Source organism: Uloborus diversus, chromosome 8, assembly GCF_026930045.1.
Source record: "Uloborus diversus isolate 005 chromosome 8, Udiv.v.3.1, whole genome shotgun sequence".
In the NCBI taxonomy this organism is placed as follows: Eukaryota; Metazoa; Arthropoda; class Arachnida; order Araneae; family Uloboridae; genus Uloborus; species Uloborus diversus.
In genome coordinates, this window is record NC_072738.1 from 59,382,785 (window position 1) to 59,400,218 (window position 17,434).

Here is a 17,434-nt window from a genome sequence, read left to right on the forward strand (position 1 = left end):
ACTGTTCATTGAAACAATTAATCCGTCTCACTGCGAATCTAAAAGTGAAAATTATTGCCGTGTTGTGTCTTAACATGCTACTCAAAAGTGCAATCTTTTACACTGAAAGCATGTGATCCTAATTGATGCATGTATTAGCATTCATCTTCCTAATGTGGGACCGTGAATGCTATTTCGGTATATCTATAGTACATAAGATTGAGCATAGGAGGTGCAACACATTTCCTATTCCCCATTTTGGTTCTTGTGGTTAATATGCTGTATTGCAGTTAGTGCAATGTCTTTTTGTGATTTTTAACTATTATTCATGATAATGTGACTGCTTCACGGTATCATACATAAAAAAACACGGTAAGCACATCTGCATATTATTTACTCGTGCCTAATCTATATATATATAAAGGTGACGGTGTTTCTTTGTTTGTACCCGATGGCCAGAAGCCCCCATAGCACCTACAGCCTTGAAACTTGGCACAAAATTCAAGCGTACCCCGGGGAATCTGCACCTCGAAGCCCGAATTCAAAGTTTCTAAATTTTTTCATAATTAACTAATTGCATAGTTAACTAAGCTGAATTTTCACATTTTTTGTCTAATTAGGGGGTAAAAAAATTCCCCCACCCTCTAACATTATATGTCGTTGGAAAGAGCTTTCCTTTCTGAACAAGATGCTGTTTTTTCCATTTCTCTCAATTAATTAAAACAGGAGATATAAGCGATTCTAATTGCGATCCTAATTGAGCCAATTTTCAAGGCTAAACTTCATTTTTTTTTTTGCAGTGATGTCATCTTCGGTATAGGGACTAAATGTGCTTGCAGTGACGTCAACTTCAGTATATAGTTGCGTTCGAATAGTAGAACCGGTGGTTGTGCTGTTGTCATTTTTGTTAAATTCATTGTGCGAATGTTAATTGATTTTCTTTTTAATTTGAAAGTCGCTCGGCAAATTTGGAGATAAACAATGGAGTTGCGGATTATTTGTTTACTTCGCATTTAGGTTTTTAAAGGGTGTTCACGCATTTTAATTAAAAATATGATTACTGATTATTTGACATCAGAAAGGGGGGGGAGGGAGGGGGAGTTTTTTTTTAAATTCTAGAGGAGTTTTTTTCCTTTTTCTCAAACTTTAGCTTTTTTATAGTTAAATTTTTCATACGGGGTGCGGGATTTCCTTTTTGTCCTACATCTACCGTGTTTTTTAATTGTGTTGTTTTTCTGCTGGGGAGTTGAATCCTTTTTCATACAGGATACGGGATTCTCTTTTTATCCTAGATGTACCGTGCTTTTTAATTGCACTTGCTTATCATCCAGAGTTTGTTTCGCTCGGTAATTGGGTGGGTTACTGTAGCATGGTCGCTTCCGCCGGACATTTCGCTGTTATCTATTTTATGTTACATATTTGAGTATGGCAATTTTGGCGTAAAAAGGTGAATTACACAAAACCCAAATGGAAATAGGTATAGAAAATATGAAAAAGATAGATATTAATTAATACCATTGCCAAATTTATTTAAACAGTCGACGTAGGCGGCGAACTTGGTGTAAAAATGGGGGGAGGGGCGTGGATTTATTTTATTCAACGGTCTTCCTTTAAATTCTTAGCACGGGCATTGCCGTGTGGGTACAGCTAGTAGTTTTGTATTGTAGACAACAATTTAAGTTTAACTTTTTAGTTTCAAAAAGTAACGACCTGACCATAATTACTTGATTCTCTTCTTTAGTTATTTGTGTATTAAATTTAAAAAGGCCAAAACTTTTAATATTTCTCAGACTTCTGAATGTTTAAGCAAGTTAAACTGCTTTCTGAAAGATTACAGGTTTGATAAAGGTTTTAATGGTATGCTCACAAAAAGTAAAGAACTAGCATCTTCTTTAGATGTTGATGCACATTTTAAACGCCAACAAACACCTCGAAGAATAAAAACATAATTTTCTTACGAAAGTGACGATCAGCCTATTCAGAATGAAGAAGCAAACTTTGAAATAAATTGCTTCTTTGGAATGCTAGATGTTGCAATATCATCATTAAGTGAAAGATTTGATCTCCTACCATCTCATTCAGAAGTTTTTAAAATTTTGTGGAATATTTCCGACTTATAAATACTCATAACAAGAACAACTCACATTATGTCAAAAACTGGAACAAACATTATAACGAATAAAAATGGAAGCAACATAAACAGTAAGGAACTCTGCATGAGTTAAATTTTTTGCAAACTTTTGGAGAAAATTTAGCATTGCCGATGAAAACTCTGAAAAGCTACGTATATCACTGACAACAATTAAACTCACTCCTTTTCCAACATTTATATTTCTTTGCACATTTTATTAACAGTTCCAGTCTCAGTAGCTAGAACATAGAGATCATTCTCAGAACTAAAATTGAGTAAAAATTGACTGATATCTAATTATGCTCAAGAGAGATAGGCAAATCTCGCAATTATTTCTATCGAAAGTGATATTTTACAAGACAAGACTTAGATTTACTTACAAATCTATTTGCTAAAAATAAAATCCAAAAAGTTCAATTCATGTAATTATATGTTGAGCTTATTTTGGTAAAAATAGCTTTATTTATTTGTTCATTTTGTGCATGTTAAATGCTTCGTTATTGATTGAATGTGATTGCTTGGAAAGATTTAATATAGTTTAATCAAATTAAAGCTCTACATTTTTCAAATTTGTAACAGATTACCTATTAAATTGATTTATTCGTAACTGTAAGTTGATAGTGTCAATCAGTTTATTTAGAATAAGATGCGTTGAGTATGTAATAAAAATATTTACATAAATTTTCTTTCGATGCTTTTTTTTAATAAAAAACTTACTTTTCAATAAATGTATTTAAGTGTGCGTTTTGACAAAGCAAAAAAATGTTTCCTCATAGTTTTTTAAATAAATTAAATCCCAAACGCATTTTTATTTCCTTTTACAAAAAAAAAAGGAACTATAGTATTCACTAAAAAAATTTCACTCAAAAATCGGCCTTAATTTCCATTTTGCTTTCCCTTGAATGAAGATTGAGGGTTTTTTTTTTTTTTTTAACCTGACCAGGCGTGGATATATGCCTAAGAATGTATAGACACCCGAAGTATCCATTTTTACGATTCCAGAGTTAATTACAACAAGATTTCTCGTGACATCTGTATGTATGTGTGTATGTATCTCGCATAACTGAAAACAGTATTTCCTAGAAAGTTGAAATTTGGCACGTAGACTCGAGTGTGGTTTAGTTGTGCACCTACTCTTTTAGTTGCGTTCGGATGTTCTAAAGGGATCTTTTAACACCATTTTGGGGTAAAATCATTGTTATTTCAATGCAAACTCAAGAGGTGTTATAGTTTGGCAAACACTTGGCAATATATTGCCAAGCTTTTGATCGCCAACTTGGCGACAATTTTCTTTTCTTCCAAATCTGGGTTTAATTTGACCATATTTAGAGAGTTAACCATTGAATCACATTAAAACTGCCAATTTTGGGAAAAATTATCTGTATAAAAAGTTTTTTTTGCTTTGGTTCGCAACAAACTTGGGATAAAAATATTTAAAGTGTTTTTTTGCTTTCTCCGAGGCACTACTATCATTAAATTGGAGTAAAAGAAGTCATGTGATGCACACATCAGCTTGTTTCCCATATTATATTTGTCTCCAAAATCTCACTCCAGCTGTTAACTTTATTTTCCTCAAACACTACTGCATAAAGGCGCTTAAAAGATATTTGCAGGATGGTCCCGATCAAGCTTGGCAAGGGCCAGTGCAGGAGATTTCTGTTCTCTCAATATCTATCATGCAATATGGTGTGATCGGCCATAGATATTAGTAGGGTCTTTTGAAAAACACTTTTATACCGGCAGCCCGGTTATGACATCCAGAGGCTGCAGTTTCATCTTTGATATGTCTGGAATATTTCATAACAGATTGGAAGAGGGACATTTGTCTCCAGCTGGGTCTCTAGACGTCCCGTCTTCACTAGGTTACTGAATATTTCAGACTGATGAGTCTGTAACAAAGGCAAAGCTGCAGTCTCTGGATGTGAAAACAGGCTGTTGGCAGATTGCTTGTAGTTCTGTCTTAAGAGCGGTAACTTACTGTTTAATATTAAATAATCATTTTACCTTTTTTAATGCTTTACATAATGCATTGTTGCATTTGTATGTAATTAAGTTATTGTGTACAACTCTTTCCCTTTTATATGTTTTTAAAATTGATTTTCATCTTGTTGTTATTCTTTTTGCATGTATTTATATACTTAATGATTTAAGCATATATATTCATATATGCTGTTTGTAATCAATCATGCATTAAAAATAATATCTTTACATACACTTAAAAGTGCTGAAACATTATTGAAAATAAAATTTTATTACAGGCCACCACCTGAGTCTGAAAACTCAGATTTACATTTAATTTCAGCCACCGATGGAACAGGTTTACCTGAAATGTTGGAGATTGTTGAGAACAAACTGTTTGAAAATACAGGGCATAACATTACACTCCTTCGAGTGCCTAATGGAGGAGAGGAGTATAGGTACGTTTTTCTATTTTATTTCACATCTTTTTCTTTTTCTAAACTGGACCTCGTTTATTGCATGCTGGTCATTCCAAATAAAATCAACAATTTTTCACGCCGCACCATTTTTGATTTTAATGAAATTTGGTAGGTACTATGTACACCCAAACTGTTATATTTTTTCTATGAAAAATTTTATTTCTGAGATATAGCTTTTTTTTTTTTTTTTTGTTCTGCGGATGAGTAAAATTTGGCATTTTTTATCCTTTTTCTAAAAGCTCTGGTAAATGTATTTCAATTAGTAGAAAGATCAAACATGGCTTATTGTAAAGGTTAAAGAATTAACTTTTATTTATGCTTAAAAAGAAACTAAGTTACACCTAATTAGAAATACTCAATTGCAGGGTTCATAGACTTGTGGTTAAAAAAAATTCCCTGACTTTTCCAGGCTATTTTTTAGAAAATTTCAGGTTATTCACTTCATTCAATATTAAGTTTAAGTAACAACATTTTCAAAATAATCAAATTGTTTAAAGTAGCAACTAAAATTTTTCCACTTTTAAATTAGTTTTAAAAAAAATGGATTTTTTAAAAAAAATTTCTCTTACAATTTAAGTTTTTTTTTCTCAAAATTGTTTTTATTGGTTTACTACTTGTTGAAAACAAAGTAGTTTCAACTTATTTTAGCACTTCTTTGATGCCACATGTCATGCATATTAGCAATTTGCTGAAAACATGCAGCAATCTTTCTCCACTTTTGGTTTATAGTTTTTATTTTCTTATTAGTATGTAACACAAAACATATTGAACAAAGTACAAAGCTATTTTTTAGTATAAATATGATTAACTTGTTGCATCGATGGATATACCATATAATGCATAATAACAAAAATCGACATCCGTCGATTATAGTCTGATGCCAATAATAGTCGGGTTTTTTTTCTTTTGCATATAAAGGATGCTTATACATTTAAAAATTTTCTTTTCTATTAAATAATTTTTTTAAATTCATAATTAATTGCACATTTACTTTCAATAGTTTATCTCAATGTAAACATCCAATTATGTTTTTGTAAATTTATGTCTACTTCCATCATACAAACGACCAAATATGGCGACTAAGTAAAAAATTTAAGATAATAAGTAGATTTTTGCATAAAAGTAGTAATAATTAATAATTTTGAATAATCTACAATTTGGACAAAATAGTCAGTTTCTGGCACATAAGCCTCTAAATCAATTAGAATAAAAAAATGTTCTGGAGATAAAATTTTGCATTTTTCCAGAAAATAATTGCGAATTATCCGAAAAAAAGGGCACATTTTGTATTGCTATCAATAGTTTTCATTAAAATAAACTTCCAGCAATGCCATTTTTGGAAACTTAGACACTTAAAAAGTCTTGTGTACTTCCATCTTGGGAATGACGAAATATGGCGGCTACGACAAAAATTAAAAAATAATTTTTTGAATTTGTAGCATGAAAACAATTTAAAAATAATAAATCTTCATGAAACTACAATTCAGTTGAAAAGTTTTTAGCACATTTGCTTCCAAGGCAATGAGGGTAATATTTAGTTTTGAGGAAAACAATTTATTTTAAATAAAAAAAAAATTAAAAAAAATTGCAGCACATTTTGCGTAATTTTCATTAGTTTCCAGTAAAAGGAAACATCCAATTCTGCTTCGTCTTTGGAAACTTTGGCATTTAAGCATCGTGTCTACTTCCATCTTATGAATGACCAAAAATGTCCACTACGGTTCGCGCGTTTTCGATTAAAAAAAAAATAAAGATTTTCCCGATCAACCCTACCATCCGCAGGCTTGTGCTTCAGAAGCAGTAAATTGTCTTCTCCCCTGTTGAGTTTGTGCACCCTAGGAATTTTTTCTCTTGGGGGCAAAGATGGCGTCTGCAGAAGTTTTTTTTTTTTTGGGGGGGGGGGTTGCTTTTTTTTATATTGCCAGCATCATTTTGCCTAAAAACTTTTACAATTTTTTTCAGGAAACATCGATAAAAACGAAGATCAGATATCATGGTACAAAATTCCCTGTGGGAAAAAAATTGGGGGCAAAATTGGAAATTTCCCTGACATTTTTAGTAAAAATGACATAGGTAAAATTTACCCATGTCATTTTCCCTGAGCATATGAACCCTGCCATTATCTGCTTCAGCCTGTTTCAAGTAATGTACAAAAGTTATTGTATTAATTTAAAGGCTTATATCTTTTCTACACCCCAAAAAACAAGAGTTTTGATTTTGTTTTAAAGGACAATATTACGGCTTCTTACCTTAGCATTTTCAAATTTTTATTGCCTAACCCACAGGCTGATTTTGTGAAGTGAAAAAAAAACCTAGATAATTATGTAATAAACCCAGAAAAGCATTAACTGTTAAACTTTCTGTACATTTTTCTTTGACAAATTGTGTTTAAATAATTGGAAACCTTTTTTCTTAGTTGGTTACTGAAAGAAGCTGCTGTAAGGGACTCTATAGCAGATCCAAAAAATGCCAACAATTTAATTATAGAAGTTGTTATATCGTCAGTGAATTTGGCAAAATTTAAACACATCTTTGGTGATTTAACAGTATCTGTGGAGAGCTTGTCAGAAAATTTTCAATAATTCATAATAAATGCTTATTACAGTTGTGATCATGGACATTTTATTCTTTGAAATACAGTATATCAAAGTACAGAACACATACATATATACACTTTCAAAAATTATTTATAGCAAGTATTGCAGTTCAGTAAGTATGATTTAAATATTTTGTATCTAAAATATGAAGTGTAAAAAATACATTTCGGATTGAATAAAATTCATGATGACGAAGTTTATAGAATTGTATTGGCTTTAACAATCTCAAACTATTTCAATATTGCATACTTTTTTCACCTGAGTAGCACAACAAAACATTTCAATTCATTTAGAAATTAAAACATTGCAAGTCAATAGAAGAACTTAAATACATATCAATATTCATACTTTTGAACAAAAAAAATCATAGTTTTGGAAATCATCAATTATGTCCAACATGAAAAATAATTATTTCATATTTTATAAAAGAAAAATTCACCAAAATTAGATTAAAAGCAATCTTTCTTTAGGCAAAAACTTCATTCGTAGTCTATTTCATTCATTCGAAAAGGTTACAAATTCTGCATAATTCTACAAGTATTTCTCAGTAAAAGTGTATTGTAGCAAAACAAACATTCCAAGAAGGAAAATAACATAAAAGAAAGTACATCAATATCTCATGTTGCACTGGAAGTCTTAGTGTAACTGAGTTGCATTACAAGAATAGTTTTCCATTAATAAAATCCTGTATAAGCATTAACTTTTGTTCAGTTTCAGTTAAGAAATCTTACACAACACTTCCATACAAAGAAATCTTACACAACACTTCCATACAACTAAATTCCAAGTCGATACACTTCAAGGTTAAAATCTTTCAATGGTTTAAAATGAGTTTTCCCACTAAGAATACAGATGCTATCTTCGGTAACGTTGACTTTCTCTGTCGTCATGACTAGACCATCTTCTGCAAATGAAAACAAAAATTTATGTCTCAAAAAGTAATAAGATGAATATAAATGGGATGTAACAGTTATCAGAGTGATAAAGAAATTACAGAACTTTGTAAGACTTTATACCATACATCAATAGTCTCAAACATGAAAGCAAATTTTTAAACTTGGAGAGTAGCCTATAAGCAAAATACAGACATGGAATGGAAGCTGCTTTTGTATTGTTCATTGAAAACACCAGGAAGAGGAATGTTACCATAGATGGAAATGTTATGAACCAAAAGGCAAAGCAATGGTATTTAGAAATTAATTAGAATAATAATCTGATTGCGCAGCATAAATCTACATCATCTTCATTTTTCAAGTTATAAATATAATTACTGCATCAACCGTGCAGTACCCTATTATAGAACAGCATTTTATTATTAATATGTACTGTACGTACCAGTTTTATTTTGTGTGTCTCACTGTATCATCAATTTTGTGCATTGTAACAGTATTTTATGCGGAATAATACAGCTTTTTTGATAAACAGTAAAAATTCAATTCTTCATCTAAGAAAGAGTAATGCTGTCAATCCTCAATAACTCAAAATCCGAAGGGACTAGCCAAAACCTTCCGAGGTGTTGGTATTTCAATTCATAGGATGTTTCCACAGCCTTCCAAAGAGTTTGGGACCCAAAGAAATCTTTGAGATAAAGGAATGTTCTAGCTATGAGGCTTCAAGTTATCAAGACTCGGCTGTATATAGTTAAATAATGGTTTAAAACAGTTGAGGACTGTTTACAATTGCCTAAAACAATTGGGTATGCTTATAAAAATTTCGCACCCATACTTTTTTCCACGACCCTAAATTTTGATTTACGAGAGGGTCATGGACACATCCCTCACTTAAGTTCACTCTACTGTATTTCTATTATGAGAATACTCTGTACAAGAAATAAACAATATTCCTGGTATCAGCATTTTCATTTTTGGTCTGCCGCCTAGTGCTAAATGCAACGTTTATTTAATTTAAACATCAATTTGCAATAGGGGTTAGGGATATACCCATTGTGATGCCAAAAAAGAAAAAAAAAATAAAGTGACAAATCCAGGCCCGTTATTTCAAATATTTTCGGGGGGGGGGGGGGCAAAGGGTTATTAACTCCTTGTATACAAGTATAGAATACTAAAAAACAATACAAATCACACCCATACATACTTTAGTTTCTCAAGGCGACAATTGTAGCCCCGACTCCCCTAATCCTCAATTTGAATCTTTTACAAATATAGGCAGCTGTTAATTCATTTAATTCTATTTAGCTGCAATGACATGTTTTGGAAGCTAAAACATTATTTTAATACTAAATTAAAAGGGTGGAAGGGGATTTTAATTCTTAAACATTGTCCAGCTAGACTGTGAACAATTAAACCTGTGATGCTAATGTTGTTTCGACATCCAAAGTTATTAAATTTTTAAATACTTTATCACTTTCAGTAACAAAAAATAAGCATTTAAATAAAGCTTCGGGGGCGGGGGGGGGGGGGGGAGACAAGCAAATTCTAGATTAAAAATACACAAAAAATTTAAACTGGTGAAATGACATTCCGATTACCTCCCTCCTCACTATTGATGATCCCCTCAGCACATAAAGTTTGAAGGGGAGTCTCTGAAGCTTAATTTTCTTGTCATAACTTTAAAAATTCAAACTTCAGACCTTGATGTACACATCTGTACTATACTGTACAAATTAATTTGGACAAACTTTTTTTCCCATGCAATTTTTAGTTGACTGTGAGCTAGACTCAGCAAGTCTGGCTTAGAAGTTCTGTCTCAACCCTCGAATAGCGGGATTACCCTGACAACATAGGTATCTCAATGAACATATATGTTGGGCATTGCCGGACACAAACTTTAACTTGTTCCAACATGCATGTTGGGCAGTGGCGGCTCGTGGGAGGGGGCCAGAAGGGGCCCGGGCCCCCTCACTTTTTTCAGATACTAATTTATAACTTTTAATTAATTTTCCTTTTTTTTCTTCTCTGTTTTGTTTTTTTGTGCGTGCATGCTTGAAATAATAATAATTTAAAAAAAAGGATTATACGTGTGGGAAAGGAAGAAGGATCAGGAAATATTTTTTAAAATTTAATTTGTTGCATTTTCTCCCTGAAATGTGAATCCAAATATTGTCAACTTTTCCTTCAAGAAACTTTGGCGCGAAGACCGATCACTAGCACAAGACATTTGGCCCGAGGGCCTGTCCGTTTTTCCTTTTTCTCCAGAGCATTATTGTTAAGAAGTATTCACAAATTAGAACTTCCTCAGTAGATCGGAGACGATATTGGATTTCAATTCGAAAAAAGTAATAATGTCAGAATTAATCTTAATTTCTTCAAAAAAAAAAAATCTTTAAAAAGTTTCAATAATTACAGATACAGCTAGTTGCCCCCTCCCCCGTTCCTATTTCTTTCCTTCTTTTTTCAATTTTGTCTAAAAATAAAAGAGTCTCCCTCTTCCAAATGCCCCCCCCCCAAAAAAAAAAAAACATTACGGACCATCTCAACTTTCATTTCCAGATCTTAAATTTCGCAAAATTTCCAGGGAAAGTCTCCGAATACCTTACAACATCGCTTAAAAGTGCGAAAATTACGTTTTCGGAGCTTCAATTTCAAAAGATTGCTGTCCCTTACGTTACTAAATATGATACTAAAATCGCGGTTTTTAAAACTTCATCGGAAAAGATTAAGGCAAGAGCCCTCCGAACCGCCTTCCTTTAATAACCTCAAAAAATAGGTTTTTTAAGCAGTCACTTATGAAAAATTTAAGTTGAATATTCTCTGAACCCTTCCTCATAATATCATAGAATATTGTGCTTCAATTTTCAGTTAGAATATATTGTGCTTCAGTTTCAGTATCATAGAATATTGTGCTTTCAGTTTAGTTGTGCTTAGTTTTTAAGTTTTTTTAGTTTCAGTTTTTTTGTGCTTCAGTCATTTAGTTTTTAGGACTTAAGTGAAAGTGTCTCCCTTGCAGCTCCTTACCGGTGCAGCAAGGGAGGCTACTGCAGCGCAGAAAAGTACAGTCGAATCCCGACTTACGCGAGGGATGCGTTCCAAGATCCCTCGGATAAATCGAAATTTCGCCTTGTGGCGAAGGCTGTGTTTAAAAAACTTTTACAAATATACCCAAATATTTTAAACACTTGTAAACACCATCAAAAACTGTTAAAAATCATTTCTCAACTATACATTTCTGTTTCTTACATAAAAAGCTGAATTTTTATTTTTATTTAAAAAAAAACGTTTTATTCAAACCAAAACGCTGCTACGATGCACAAAATCAATGATTAATGGGAAAGAAGGATCTAAAATAAACCAGTATGCTATGTACAGTATGTAGTAAGAAAAACAAATGCACTATAGTTTTACTGTACCGTAGATCCAGTAATGATATTTGTAACTTAAAAAAGTGAAGATGATGATGATTTATGCTGCGTGATCTCAAACCGTTATTCTTATATATTTTTAAATAAACAATACAGTTGCTTCACTAGTTTTTTTTTTTTTTAATTATTATAATGTTTCCATTTATGATAACACCCCTCTTCTTGGTTTCTTAAATTCACAATACAACAGCAGCTTCCATTTTCTTAATTTTTGCATTTTCCTTAGATACTACTTTGTAAACTTTTTCGGATTTCCTTTTCTTGACTTTTAATTGTTTATATGGAAGATTCGCTCACAACTAATTGTCATGCTACCGCCAACGCATTTTATAGTTATTCATGCACATAACCTTTAGCTTTTCTTTATATATAATTTTCAGAAACTTTCTCTTTCATCTTCATAAATTTTAGATGAAACAGCGCTCTTAGGTGTCATTATATTTCATCAACATAGGATGTAGTAAATGGAAAATGAGGAGTATTTGTATAAGCGATGTTCAGACTAGTACGATGTGGGAACTTCCACTCTCAGTGATGCTGAAGGGATGAAGGTTCATTCACGGAAGAAAAAAAAATAGTACCTAATAACAAAGCCGATACTTACGCATCTCATTTCCCTTCCGAAAATTTTCGTGTTGCGGGCGAGGAATTCGCGTTAGATCTAAAATTCTTTACTGGGGAAAAAATCGCGTTATAACCATTTCGTGTAAGTCGGATCGCATTGTAGCAGGAGTCGACTGTAGTGGATATAAACATGAGATTAACAGTTTCCGTGATATACTTTGTAGCTTTTTCCAATCTGATTAATTAAATTTTAGTTTTGAAAGTTAGGAGGTGAAAGTGCACCACCCTGCGGCAATCATAGACATAAACACGATATTAATACCCTTCGTGGTTTATTTACTTATAGTACAGTAAAAATAGGGGTCGAACCCAAACATCCAAAAAAAAAAAGGTAAATTAGTTGCAAATTGTTCATTACCCTCCCCATAAGAACAGGTAAAAAGTCCCACCCCATTGCGCGTCGGGTTTCGAAATGGGGGGCGTTTAAAAATTGCATTTTGGGGTTTTTTCCGAAATTCTCATAGAGTGCATTTCAAGTTAAAATATTCTTTCATGAAAAATTAAACATCAACAAATCAGGGGTACCTATCCCCTAGAAGTGAAGGCACACCCAAAACCCCACCCCCATGGTACATGTCCCCTCCCCCCCCCCCCCCAAAAAATAGAGTAATGTCCCATTAAAAACACCTTTTTTTTTAATTTCAATGAAAAAGTCTGTGACATTATCCCTCCTTATTAAATATCCCATATTGACTGGCTGTAAAAATTATTTAGCACTGTTGCTAAATAATTTTTACAGCCAGTCAATATGGGATATTTAATAAGGAGGGATAATGTCACAGACTTTTTCATTGAAATTTAAAAAAAAGGTGTTTTTAATGGGACATTACTCTATATACTGTTAAGAAAACAGTTCAGTAAAGCATAAATTTATTCAATTTCTTATTAAGTATTATAAAGTAGCTAATTTTATTTATCATTCAAAAGTTCATGTAATTTTTATTCAGTATAAATTTCTTTTAAAAACAGTTTAAATGAAAATAGTTAGTTTATGTTATAATATACATGTATACCTCAAATATGCTAGACGATTGACATCAACTCTTCGTCACAGCTGGAATCTTCAAATGCTTCCTCTCCCTCTTGCAGCAAAAAATCATCGCTATCAAGTTCGTCTTCGATATCTACATCTTCTGTAAAACCGGCGTTGCTACAACCATGTCCAACACAGTTTGTGCACATAGTTGAACACTTCAAACCACTTTTTACACATTCACAGTGATGTGTGCATCCCTCAGAGCAAGCACAAGAAATTAAGCACAGCAAGTTTTCAGGGGCAGCAGGCTTGGTTGTTGTAGTCGAACGCAAATGTCCAGCAACCTTTTTCCAACCCCATTTCAGTGGGTCCTTTTTCACTCCATACCAATGCTGCACTTGGTGGTAAACTCGAAGTGAATGCTCAAATGCAGCTGCAGAAGTCGGAGGAAGTACAGCTAATTGAAACTGAGAGTGCACTGGTTGCTTCGCGATTGTTCGCAAATATATCTGGTAGCGTAAGCTATCTAAGTTGTCACATACATTGCTACCAAATAAAGAAAAGAAAAAAAGTTTTTCAGCATCAAATATAGCCTCTACTGGCGCATTAGGGTCGTTGAATATTTGCAATTTTCTTTGCAGATCCTCATCTGCTTGCACTTTTTTAAATGGAGTAATTTTCCCTTTTCTGTATATAGAGGAAACAGTGTCGCAACCAGTGAACGCATAAATTGTCAAAAGAATATTTTTCATTGATCCGATTTGATGCTGAATATCTTGAATTGAATATTCTTTTTCTTCTTGTTGACCTTTTTTTGGTATTACCATCTTCAAAGGGTTGTTGGGTGGAGTATGGACTATTAATAAAACTAACAAATCTGTGTCATCCAATGACAGTTACTTCAACTCCTTTTTCTGACTCTGAAATAGCTGTTGATACTATCAAAATATCTGCACCACTTTCAGCCTGGAGAATATTGCATCCTACTTTTTGCAAATGGGTTTTCAATAAATTTATAAATTGTATTTTATTTTTAGTATTCGTTAAAAATTCTCCTTGACTGCGTGAAACATGAATCGCGTCTTCAACCGTCACATCGACTTGGAGTGTAGAGGCTGATCTACGTAGATGTTCTTCATCTTTAGTGCTTTCTCCTTCCTCATACCCATCAAAAACGACAATGGCTTTTCCGTATTTACGAGTGACATAGGAAGTATATTGCTGGCATATTTCCATGAAGTTCGCCAGTCGTTGCCAAACAACACGGTGAAGAAGGTGTCCTCCGTCTATAACGAATGTGACAGCAGCTGTCTGTTTTGTGATATTAGATGGATCCCTTGTCTCAGGTAATAGCACTTTTATGATAGAGGATTTACTCCCTTTCCTCATGAAGCCCGATTCATCGAAAAGGGATGGAGGATAAGCACATAACTCGTACTGAAATATTTCTTCAAGATGTTGCTCGTTCCTTACAGTACATACCATACGGTGTAACAGTTGGTTCGGGTTTACACAGACCGTATCATTACGGATCGTAATTGCTCTTGTAACGGTAGCTAGAGACTTCACAGCATACTTTCTCTTCAAACGAATATCACTAAATTTTTTATCCTCAATCTCCCTTAATGCTACTATGCCAACATTAAACACGTTATCACAATTCACCTTATTATCAGCGACAATACCAGTAGAGAGGGAAGAAAGCTCTGGTGACTTCAGGAACGGATTGTGATCCCGAAACCAGGAGACAAATAGCTGTAAATCTTTCGCATTCCGTTGTTGAGTTGCCTCACGCAATTCAATGTGTTGCTCTGAAGATACGTCTTGAACACCAGAAAATTCTTCTATCGCCTCAACAATCTTTAAACAAGATGGCATGGAGTTTACCCACGTAGCAATTGTAGATGCTGTAATCCCTCTGCCTCCAGTCAAACCACCACTGCTTTTCATTGCTTTCATCAGGACTTGCTCGATCGTTAAATCACTCCAGATGCCGGACCAAAATTTGTCATTGCGTCGGATCGTGAAGTAGCCTGATGTTACAAATTTACCAAATTCTTCATCACATAATGTAGTTGAAAGTTTCTGGCAATCTTGCAAGTAGATATGTGCTGATTTGGCATAGTTTAAATGACCAGCGGCATGAAAGAAAGGCAGCATTTTGTATATGCAATGAAGGTGAAGATAAAAGTCTCCACTTCTCTCTGCCTTCACAAACATTCGAACGATCTCAACCATATTTATAAACTGAATCCATAGTCTTTGCGTGCGACCCGAGTTATTTGAAAGCTGTAACTGCTCCTCTAATCCTTTTACAAAGTTCATCACTTCAGGGGAATTTACGATTTCATTCGCACCAAGACCTCCAGAAATGAAAGATGAATACACACACTTCAAAGCGTCTTTGTTCGCAGAAGTATCATGCATCTCGATGAAAATTGTAACCAGAGCTTCTTGAGTGAGGTAAAGCGCACGAATCGCTCTAGAATACGCCTTTCCATTCATCATTTGGGCGACACTGTTTTTGGCATACACTACGCTCCACAGTTCTTCTAAACCACTCCTGGCCATAATATGTCCTATCGATCCCAAAAACGAAAGCAGAGTGTGAAATCCTCCGAGACGAATAAAAAGTGATTTAAGAGGGCTTTCAGGAGATGCACTAGCTACCATTTCACGGGCTTTAGCATAAAGAGGTTGATCGAATGAGACCATTGTACAAAGTTGACCATTCGCAGCACCCTTTTCAGCTGCGTACAGAAGAGCCGTATATATTGTAGATGGATTTGAGGGTGACAAATTAATAAACGGAAGAGCTGTGACTGCTGTTTTTTCGTACGTTTTAGAAGCATATAATTTCTCCATACATCCACTCCAACCTGGCCTGGCACCATTTCCATTTAACCAGATCCCAGTTAACCAAAATAAGTTCAGTGTGCGAGCAGTAGCAGCAGATGAAGGCTCTATTTTCAGTGCTGGCATATCCAAAGCAATGAGAGAAGAATATCCAGATATTCTTGAGGCTGTGTAGGTTTGCAGTTGAATGAGACCACAACTTTGCACTGCTCTTGCACTGATATTAACTCGAGGTACATTGGTCTTAACCTGAAGGGCAGATTTAGGAGTCACGCAAATGATGCCCCCCATAGCATGAAAAGTGTCATGTCCATCAATAGTATGCACATTATAATCTGCATTGTCAAAAACAAATTGTACATATCCTCCATCAATATTCATTTTTTCTTCAGAAGTTGCTGATCTCTCATATTTCAATACTTCAGTATAAGATGCAGACACACCCATGTTAGCTAATATGTCAATTAGTAACCTAGATCCAAACTTCCTGTGAAAGCACACAGCAGTACCTAGTTGTACTGGAGACACAAATGAGCGTGGACGAACAGCAGAAACTATGGCATGACCAATAGTAATTGTTTTTCTCTTTTTCCTTTTTACTTTTTTATGATGAATGATTTCTTGGATCAGAAGCTTAAGTGAATCAGGTATTAGGTCGGCTGCAGTATGGATTTCGTCAACTGTTGGGAACTGAGAACAATCATAGCTACGAGCTTTTACATCACGGCGAATTATTGCAGCTGCAGTTTTGATTATTCTTTTTTCTTCTTCTACTTCATTCAACTTCCGATTTTGATACCAGGAATCTGATAAAATACGAGAAGCTGTTCCGGTAAAGCAAACCACAGTATTTTTTCCAATTATTTCTGCAATAAATACGCTGCTCCCATAACGTTGAGCTAATTTTCGTTTCAAATGAATCTCAGAATATGGTTCAATATTTGGGTTTAGACTGCAAAACAATTCCGTTAAATCTTTTAAACTATACTGACATTCATCACTATCTTCTACATATTGGCATAATTTTTCAAACCCAATCAGTTTTTCCGTATCACCAATTGATCCTCCTTTTGTTGTGGTTTCTCCTGGTTTTGTGGAACCTTTAACCTGGAATCTGGAGTAACAGTACCAATGATATCTTCCATCGGGATGAATAAGATCGTGGAGGCCTGATAGTCTCAGAAGCACTTCTTCACCCCAAGCACACTGTCTCTTTTTAGCAAACTCTCTAACGTTATCAATCAGCTCCTTCTTCTCTACCATGCTCCATTGTTGTTGATATGGGTTCCTGCATTTGGAAGTATCAATGCACCTGCGACCACAAAGAAAACATAACGTTTTGAATTCAAATGCAGAACGAGCTTGTTTTGCAGGGGGTTCATCTTCGGAAAGGATGATTGTTTTGGATTTCTCGTATAATTTTTACGGCATTCTCCATGCACTTGGATGACAGCATTGTCCGCAATTTTATCTTTCACTCCATCCATTCGAATTTCACTGCATTCCTTGATTCGG

At 34.1% G+C, this 17,434-nt stretch overlaps 2 protein-coding genes across 5 annotated transcripts in view; one reads left to right on the forward strand and one right to left on the reverse strand.

Annotated features, from left to right (window-relative positions):
- LOC129228260 (putative GTP-binding protein 6) overlaps positions 1-7,537 on the forward strand; it is a 43,820-nt gene extending 36,283 nt beyond the window's left edge. The window contains exons 8-9 of the mRNA XM_054862928.1: positions 4,369-4,527; positions 6,965-7,537. Of these exons, the coding sequence (XP_054718903.1) occupies positions 4,369-4,527; positions 6,965-7,130 (325 nt within the window). The 3' untranslated portion in view covers positions 7,131-7,537. The remainder of the gene's footprint in view (positions 1-4,368; positions 4,528-6,964) is intronic.
- Position 7,538: 1 nt separating this feature from the next.
- LOC129228261 (bifunctional arginine demethylase and lysyl-hydroxylase JMJD6-like) overlaps positions 7,539-17,434 on the reverse strand; it is a 28,255-nt gene continuing 18,359 nt past the window's right edge. For 2 of the 4 annotated variants that reach the window (XM_054862929.1, XM_054862931.1), the window contains exon 8: positions 7,539-8,049. In XM_054862929.1, the coding sequence (XP_054718904.1) occupies positions 7,922-8,049 (128 nt within the window). In that variant the 3' untranslated portion in view covers positions 7,539-7,921. The remainder of the gene's footprint in view (positions 8,050-17,434) is intronic. The other 2 variants (XR_008580909.1, XR_008580908.1) reach the window with 1 other exon arrangement.